This window comes from Octopus bimaculoides, chromosome 22 (assembly GCF_001194135.2).
Source record: "Octopus bimaculoides isolate UCB-OBI-ISO-001 chromosome 22, ASM119413v2, whole genome shotgun sequence".
NCBI lineage: Eukaryota > Metazoa > Mollusca > Cephalopoda > Octopoda > Octopodidae > Octopus > Octopus bimaculoides.
This window is the reverse complement of record NC_069002.1, coordinates 26,837,784-26,847,602: the sequence shown is the minus strand read 5'-3', so window position 1 is coordinate 26,847,602 and position 9,819 is coordinate 26,837,784. Positions and strand designations below refer to the sequence as shown.

Sequence of the window (9,819 nt, the reverse complement as noted above, 5' to 3'; positions counted from 1 at the left end):
GAGCAAGATCGTTGCCAGTGCCCCTGGACTGGCTCTTGTGCGGGTGGCACATAAAAGACACCATTTCGAGCGTGGCCGTTTTCGTGCGGGTGACACGTAAAAGCACCCACTACACTCTGAGTGGTTGGCATTAGGAAGGGCATCCAGCTGTAGAAACTCTGCCAAATTAGATTGGAGCCTGGTGTTGCCATCCGGTTTCACCAGTCCTCAGTCAAATCGTCCAACCCATGCTAGCATGGAAAGCGGACGTTAAACGACGATGATGATGATGATGATATATATATATATATATATATATAGCTACATTATCTACAACTACATCATCTAATGCATCCTTCCATTTTCTTATATATCCTTCCTTTTCATTTAATGCATCCTTCCATTTTATCCTCTACATCCTTCCTTTTAATCTCATGTATCCTTTCCTTTTATCTTATATATCCTTTCGTCTTTTTTTTTTCTTAAGATAGCAGGTTATTGATTTGCAGGAGATTAGTTGCTATTTTTAGCAGATCAAATGACTAAATATCAGCTGTGTCGTTAGGGCAAACGTTCCTATATTTCAAAAATAAACAAAAAAAAAAAAAGGTATTTGATTTAAGGTCCTGATTTCTTTTATCACCAGTTTGGCTCCCAAGCTGACTAGCATCATTTACCAATAATTGGGTTGTATTTTATTTCTTTTAAAAAATTATTTTCCTATTACCAAGCGCTGATATCAACCAACAAGTATTTTTACGCAGTTTACTCTACTGTCGTTTTCTGCAGTTTTATCATTAAATTACATTTATCTCTCGGTTTAAGAAAGCAGTCAAGAAGGAGCCGAGGAATTTTTTTTTATCAAACTTTCTGAAATAACTTCAGAAGAAAAGCTCAAAAGATTTTAATCACATTTAACTCCACCCAATGCTTCTCTAAATATTTGAGTACAAGAATCACTAAATCAGGTTGAAATCTTATCTAAATAAAATTTCTAAACGGCTGCGTGAAGGATATTGTCATAGATTGAGGAATAAAAGAGTAAATTAGAGACAGCATTTGTGGAACAAAAGATGTAAATGGTAGAACCGGGATTGCTATGCAGCAGTAATGGAAATCAGTATCAATAGGCACCTGGTCATTTGTTTGATATCCTGAAATATTGGTTTCAAATTTTGGCACAGGGCCAGCAATGTCAGGGGAGGGGGTAAGTCGATTACATCAACCCCAGTGCTCAACTGTTTTTTTTTTTTTTTTTTTTTTGACCCTGAAAGGATGAAAGGCAAAGTTGATCTTGTTGGAATTTGAACTCTGAACATAAAGACAGATGAAATGCTGCTAAGTATTTTGTCCAGCAAGCTAACGAAATGATTCTGCCAGCTTGCCACATTTTGATACTCTGAAATATTATTACCAAAATATATGGCATGGGCTTGGTTGGGTTAAGGTTGCTTCTTCCCAACCACATGGTTCTGGGTTCAGTCCCACTGTGTGGCACCTTGGGCTAGTATTTTCTACTATAGCCATGGGCTGACCAAAGTCTTGTGAATGGATTTCAGAGGCAAAATTGGGAAAAAAGTTTGTCATATTTTTGTCAAGACAGATTTTCTTTGTCCCTCCTGTTGCTAACTCTCACCTGTTTTCAACTTGGGTTATTCTATTCCCCGCCCCCCATGCCCAAACATGTTTTTCACAGAAGATTGTAAATAAAGGACACCACTTACATGACAGGGACACTTGTTTACAACTAACACATGAAAACAAAGGCAAGGAGAGAGTAACACACAAACACACAATATGTATGAAGAGAGAGAGAGAGAGAGAGAAGGGGGGGGTCAGGGACACACACACTGGGACTGTTTTAGTTTCCATCTTCCAAATCCACTCACAAGGCTTTTAGTCAGCGCCTGGGGCTATAGTAGAAGACAATTGCTCAATGTGGCATGCAGTGGGACTGATCTTGAAACCTTGTGGCTGGGAAGCAAACTTCTTACTACAGAGCCATGCATATGCCTCTGTGTGTGTGTGTGTGTGTGTGTTGGTTTTGGCAATGTGCGAAAATTGTAAACGAGAAATTATCAGACAAGCTGTGTTGTTTGCTTCCAATATTCCATGGGAACAATTTTGGCCAGGGAGAAATATTACTTTGCTTGGAAAACAAATGAAAGTTGGCATCAGGAAAATCCTGCACCCCATGGAAAAGTAGACACCAAAACGACGATGACAACAATGATGATGATTTTGTTTGTAATTAAATCAGTGCAATTAATTCTTTCAATGACATTTTGTTGCAGAGTCTGTTTCTAAAAGCAGACTTGCGTAAAATGATAAATACCCTTTTTTTCTTTTCTTTTTTTTTCTTTACCGATTAACTTTACATGAAATTAATATTGGCTAGATTTCTTGGAGTATAAGTTCAAATCCACTGCAAGAATTACAAGAACTAGAAAAAAAAAAAAAAAAAAAAAAAAAAAAGGACCTCTTAATTCTATTTTGATAGAATGTTTTATGGCATTTATTCTAACTTTCTGTGCTCTGACTTCAGATCCTACCAAAGTCATGTTTGCCTTTCATTCTTTTGGGGTCAATAGCAAAAAAGGCCAGCCCAGGACAATGCATTAGTGGGGCAGTAAGAAGGTTGGAAAGATGCCTTCTGGTATCTGGTCCAGGATGTTGTGCTCTGGCAGTGATGTCTGCATCGATACTGGTGCCAAGCTTTATTGGTTCAAATCAGCATTGTGAAGAGACAGGAGACTTTCAAAGTAAATGCAACTGCCAGTCTTCCTGAAAAAATCTTGGCAATGTTTGTTCTTTTATTTGTCAACTTGTTTCAGTAATTTGACAACGGCTATGCTGGGGCACTGCCTTGAAGGGTTTTAGTCAAACAAATTGACCCCAGGACATATTTTTTAAAGCCTAGTAATTATTCTACCAGTCTCTTTTTCTGAACCACTGAGCTATGGGGATATAAACACACCAACACCGGATGTCAAACACATAGATACACACACACATACAATGAACTTCTTTCAGTTTCTGTCTACCAAATCCACTTGCAAGGCTTTGTTCACAGCTTGAGGCTATAGTAGAAGACACTTGCCCAAGGTGCCACACAGTGGGACCGAACCCGGAACCATGTGGTTCGTCTGTACATATATGTTATCTTTTACTTTTTTCAGTTATTGGACTGTGGCCATGTGACATGAAAGTTTAATCAAATAAACTGACCTCAGGATTTTAAGTTGTTAAGTCTGACACTTATTCTACCAATCTCTTTCACTGAACTGCTAAGTTAAGGGGATGTGAACAAACCAACATCAGCTGACAAGTAGTAGTAAGGGACACCACAAACATCCCTCTCCCCACACTTATACACACACACACATACTCGACAGGTTTCTACACAGTTTCTGTCTCACATGGTATCGGTTGGCCTGGGGCTATAGTAGAAGATACTTGCCCAAGGTACCGTGCAGTAGGACTGAACCTGAAACTACATGGTTGCAAAACAAGCTTTCTAACCCCTATACTTAGCCACATATGTACAGATGCATGAGTATCACTATCGGACAGAGGCTCTTCTTGTAAAGAGGCCAGGGTCCAAGCCACGAGAGATTTGTAGTTCTTATCTACTTATCTAATTAACGCTATGGAAACCAAAGCTAATCCTCACCCCTACCACCACCCCTCATTAACGAAAGAATTAATTCAACTGGACAAAATATGGTGTAGGGAAGCTTGTGTCAGTAAAAGACCCATTACCTCCACATTTCTGAAATTGCCACAAATTAAAGATGAAAAGACTGGAAGACACATAAACCGATAAATAGTTCGTTCAGATGATGCAAAATATTTTATTAGTTTACAGCGGCCATAAATAGACAATAAACTAGATTTACCAAGCTGGATTAATTGCAGAGTGGTGCCAGAAAACACTTAAAGACAATTATGATTTAATGAAGTCTTGTTCCTTGAGTCAAGCAACTGTCTTCATTGGATTCTAAAGTAATCGTTTAGCAAGCAATAAATCTACTTTAAGCATTAGATAATACTTAAATATTCTCTCAGATATTTAATCTTCGATATTCATAATCCCGTTATCTGGCTTCATTGAGGGTTTTAACATGTAATTATTACAAGCAGTTGTAATCATTTGTCTCTAAGTGCAAAACTGAACATTTTCATAACTTGATGTATCTAATGAATTAATGAAGTTTGTTAATTTTACTAATTTCTATAAGTGATATGCAAAAGAACTGGTTCATTCCTCCAGCACAGTAACAGACTTCATGGACAGAATCTACACCGAGTTGGGTAAGGATTAACATTAAATAACTTGGATTACTCGATCAGATCTAATGCTTAATTATTCACATTGTTTTGAAATAATCATACATTATCTCAGAGCTTTGGAGATTTTAATGATGTGATTTGTTTATTTTTACTGTCACATTGTAGGGTAGGTGTGAAATGTCAGATCCAGCCAGTTTCAACATAGAAGAAGCAGAATATTTTGGCTGGTTATGGTCGGTTTGAATGATAAAGGATAAAAGGAATGCCATTCTATAGAGAGTGGCATTGGTCAGTCCTCACCACACAAAATCACTGACCTTGTGCTGAAATCAGAAACTATTATGGAGGGTGCCGACTCTAGCAGAATCAACTCAAAGGGGTCAACGGTATGAGTACTGGTCATATACTGGGGTCAATTCAATCAATAAATATGCAAGGGCAACTGTCAGTCTTCCTCAAGCCTTTCTTTTATTCTTTTAATTGTTTCAGGTATTTGACTGTGGCCATGCTGGAGCACCACCTTGAAGGGCTTTAGTCGAAGAAATCAACCCCAAGATTTGTGTTTTTTAAGCCTAGTACTTATTCTGTTGATCTATTTTGCCGAACTGCTAAGTTACAGAGATGTAAACATACCAACACTGGTTGTCAAGCAGCAGAGTGGGGGACAAACACAAAGACACACACACACACATGATAGGCTTCTTTCAGTTTCCATCTACCAAATCTACTTGCAAGGCTTTGTTCAGCCTGAGGCTATAGTAGAAGACACTTGCCCAAGGTGCCATGCAGTGGGACTGAACCCAGAACCATGTGGTTTGTCTGTACATATATCGTTTATCTTTTACTTGTTTCAATCTTTGGACTGTGGCCATGCGACATGAAAGGTTTAATCAAATAAACTGACCTCAGGATTTTAAGTTGTCAAGTCTGACACTTATTCTACCAGTCTGAACTATAAAGTTAAAGTGGATGTAAACAAACCAGCACCAGTTGACAAGTGGTGGTGAGGGAAGCACAACCCACCCCTCACATATTCACATGATGGGCTTCCTTGCAGTTTCTGACTATCAAATTCTCTCACAAGGCATCAGTTGGTCTGGTATTGATGTATGCAGCAACCACCACTGTCACCGACAGCAGCTGCCACACTACAGCAGCGACAGCAGCACCAACAGCTGCCACCAATTCCAGCAGCAATAGCCACACTATCATGAATAACTGCACTTATTGAAGCCAACAAAAAACCTTCAACATCAGTGACCCCCAACATTTTCACTACCCAAAACCCCCTTTTTAGATTCAAATGAATTTTCCTCCTCCTCCTCCCCCACCACACAGACCCTAGTCTTTTGAAAAGTCTATTTATTCAATAAACCAGTTTTATCAATTAACAGCAACAAACAATCCCCCAGTTTCATCTCTCAATTAAAAGTTACACGAGTAATTGAGTAATTACATGAAAAGCGTTGGAGCCTTTTAGAATTTCAAACACAGCTCACTGACCACTAAGCCCTTACCCTTACCACCACCTGCCCCCACATTGTACAGGTCTGCAGACAACTGGTTGGGCAACCTGTTCGAAATAACTTTTAAATCTCCCTTGAAACGCACTCTGTTAAGTGAAAACTACTACTATTACTACTACCACCACCACTATTACTACTACCACTACTACTACTACTACTACTACTACTACTTCAATGTGCAATGTGCAGATGCATGTGCAACATTAACCAACAGAGGCCCTGCTCGTTAAAAGGCTGGTGTCCCAACCAAGGAAAAGATTTAGCTCTTATCTATGGAACACTACAGAAACTGAAGTTAATTCTCAGTCTTAATCACTGTCTTTGATTAAAGGAAGAATTAATTTGATAATAATAATAATAATAATAATAATAATAATAATAAAAATAATAATAATAAGAAGAAGAATCCGCTGCCCCATTTCCTCCCAGAGTTTCAAGTTCTATAAGCTACATGGCGACCTCAATAGTAGAGGTAGCATGAAAAAGGCAACCTATCTTCACTGTAAAGTGGTTGGCATTTGGAAGGACACCCAGGCATAGAAACCCTACCAAAACAAACATTGGAACACTGCTTCTGCCACCACCACTACTACTACTACTATTACTTGTGTTGTGCTTGGTACCCAGGACAGATAAACTGGTGGGGGTAAACAAGGTGAAGTGATATTGGTTAAGAACAAAAAGGGTAACTTTTTGCAAGAATGAACAAGTTTTATATTCAAAGCTGTAACATTGGACAGATTCTTTTATTGGTTTCAGTCAATGGACCATGGCCTTGCTGGAGCAATGCATTTTATTGTTTCAATCAATTACATTGATTCCAGTATTTCATCTGTTTTTAATTTTCTATTGGCCTCAGAAGGAGGAGAGGCAAAGGAGCTACGCATCATCATCCTTTAACGTCCGTGTACCATGCTGGCATGGGTTGGGCGATTTGTCAGGATCCAATGTATCCAAGGACAACATTGTGTTCCAATGTTTGTTTTGGTAGGGTTTCTATGCCTGGGTGTCCTTCCGAATGCCAACCACTTTACAGTGAAGACGGGGTGCCTTTTTCATGCTACCTGTACTATTGAGGTCACCATGTAGCTCGTGGATGAAGGGCTGGAACTATGAGAATGTGGTGGTGGTGGTGGTGGTAGGGGGAAGTGCAGGTAGTTGTAGAGGATCTGCATGGTTACTCACATCTTCTAGGGGAAAGGGAAATGAATAACTGAAGCATGAAGGGACATAACTGGAGTGTAAAGGCAAATAAGATGTCACAAGGTAATTTGGCCCTTACTGATTCTTGTCTTCCATTCTCTCTCTCTCTCTCTCACACACACACACACACACACACACAGAGGTGTGTGTATGTATATATATATATCTATATATATATACCCTGGGTTTCCTGTCCATAAAGGGTTTAACCTTATGGCATATCGTCAGATCCCAAGACCTGTTGGCCTATATATATATATATATGTATATACACGCAAACACATGTATATATATATATATATATATATATATATATACACACACACATGCATATATATATATATGTCATATATATATATATATGTCATATATATATATATATATGTCATATATATATATATATATATATATATATATATATATATATATATAATTTAATTAGAAGGCTGGTTTATGGGGTTACTCTGGGTTTAACTTTATGGTTTATTGTCAGACCCCAAGACCTGTTGGCCTAAGACCTCTTTAATTTATATATATATATAAATTTAATGAGAGGATATGTTAACCTCATGAAAGGATGGTTGCATCCAAGGAAATACTGGTTCAAAACCTGGTATTGTTAGGGAATGAAATTCCCTTAAAACAATAGGTTTATATTAAGCATATAGCTTATATCCAGTTAAATGAAGATAAGGAAGTTAATAATTGTTTATTATTAACAAACTGGTCATCTTCAAAGACGACCAGTTTGTTAATTGTAAACAATTATTAACTTCCTTATCTCCATTTTCTTTTCTTTTATTTATATATATACACATGCGTATACATGTATATATGCACACACACACACATGCAAACACATACACATACATTCATATGCACACACACACACACACACACACACATACATACACATATATATACACCCAAAACATGCACACACTGACTTACACACACACAGCTATGATAGGTTTTCATTGTCCACCCAGTTTCACACACAACAATCTGTGGAGTCGTTTAGCCCAAGGTGAGCCCTGATTGAGTAAACCCATGAACAAAGGCACTCCAGTCTTGACCACCTCATATGCTGTCGCCACAACCTTCCGTCAGCCTATTTGGGACGGCTTTAATCAGTAATTCATATTTTTGTTTCTATATAATAGGAGAAAGTGATTTCAAGGAGTTTTGGCTGCTCTTTCTAGCAGACTGAGCATCTAAGTAGAAGCTCCTGCATTAGATTGCTGTTTTTAATATATCAAGCAACTACATAAATAGTTCTTCATTAGCATGGAAGAATTGGCAGTTATTTTTAGCAGCTCAAATAACCACAATTTGACTGCAGCTAAGATCTGTGTGTCATGGTTCAGCAAAAAACCAATGTGCTGTTATTACAGGGTGTGAAACGTAGGAACACAAGACATCAAAACAAGCTTTTTATTACTCATTTGGACATGCCAGTGGCTCTGGAAGATGTTAGAGGAATGACCAATACAGGGAAACTATCTTGGTTAACGTAATATCCAATACCTGTAAGAAAGAGGGCAATGAAAGCTGGGGTGGGAGACATCTAAAGAACGAATAGAATATGAGAATTCACTGACTTTTTCCTGAGGTTTTGTAACATCTGTAACACGGTGATTGTGTCTTCTGATACATAATAATCCTCTTCTAGAAGTAATACTATTCCTTCGTAGTTCTTCATCACTCGGATTTCCTCAAATACAAAAGATAACTGAAAAGAAGGAAAAACAAGCTTGATTTAAATTTCAGTTTAACCCTTTAGTGTTCAAATTACTCTGTCAAATGTAAAACTTATTTATTCATATTCATATTGTTTTGAATTAATAATATATTGTCTCATAACTTTGAGATTTTGATGCTGTTATTGTCTATTTTTAGAATGGCATTGTAGGGTAGTTGTGAGAGGTTAGATCAGGCCAGTTCGAACATAAAACAGAAGAAATATCTGGGCCAGATATGGCCGGTTTAAACACTAAAGGGTTAATGAAACACATGAAGACAGCATGTATACACACACACACAGACACACTCACTCACACATAATGGTTTCTGATTTAGGGTCAAGGTCAGCAATTTTGAGGGTGGTGTGCCTTAGTGGATATCAACAACCCCAGCACTTGCCTGGGACTTAAGATTATTCTCATAAAAACACGAAAAGCAAAGTTGACTTCAGAGAGAAGACATAGTGCTCGGAATTTTGTCTGAGACTAAAGATTCTGCTAGCTCATTACCTTTATAATAATAATAATAATAATAATAATAATAATAATAATGATAATAACAATAACAGAGATGGACTCTCCCGTCAAAGGTGACATATGAGAGTTCAGTGTTTCCTGAATGACCTGCACAAATGGTTTGTTTATAGGGATCAAACGTTCGTGCTGTACATTAACTCACTCTCCCCATCAGGTGCACAAAAGTGCCATATGTCGCAAGTTGAAATGATCACAGAACAACATGGAATGAAGTGTTTTGCTCAAGAACACAACACACCACTCACTCCTGGAATCAAACCCATGATTTGGTGATCATGGGTGCAACACCCAACCACTAGGCTGAGTGCCTTCATGTTATAATGATGATGATGATGATCATCATCATCATTTAATGTCTGCTTTCCATGCTAGCATGGGTTGGACGATTTGACTGAGGACTGGTGAAACCAGATGGCTACACCAGGCTCCAATCTGATTTGGCAGAGTTTCTACAGCTGGATGCCCTTCCTAACGCCAACCACTCCGAGAGTGTAGTGGGTGCTTTTATGTGCCACCGGCACGAAGGCCAGTCAGGCGGT

At 38.2% G+C, this 9,819-nt stretch overlaps 1 protein-coding gene across 7 annotated transcripts in view; it reads right to left on the bottom strand.

The window, feature by feature from the left end:
* Positions 1–9,819, bottom strand: part of LOC106880532 (alpha-1,6-mannosyl-glycoprotein 2-beta-N-acetylglucosaminyltransferase) — a 725,476-nt gene that overhangs the window by 32,525 nt on the left and 683,132 nt on the right. For all 7 annotated transcript variants that reach the window (XM_052975725.1, XM_052975724.1, XM_052975723.1 and 4 more), the window contains one exon: positions 8,603–8,733. In XM_052975725.1, the coding sequence (XP_052831685.1) occupies positions 8,603–8,733 (131 nt within the window). The remainder of the gene's footprint in view (positions 1–8,602; positions 8,734–9,819) is intronic.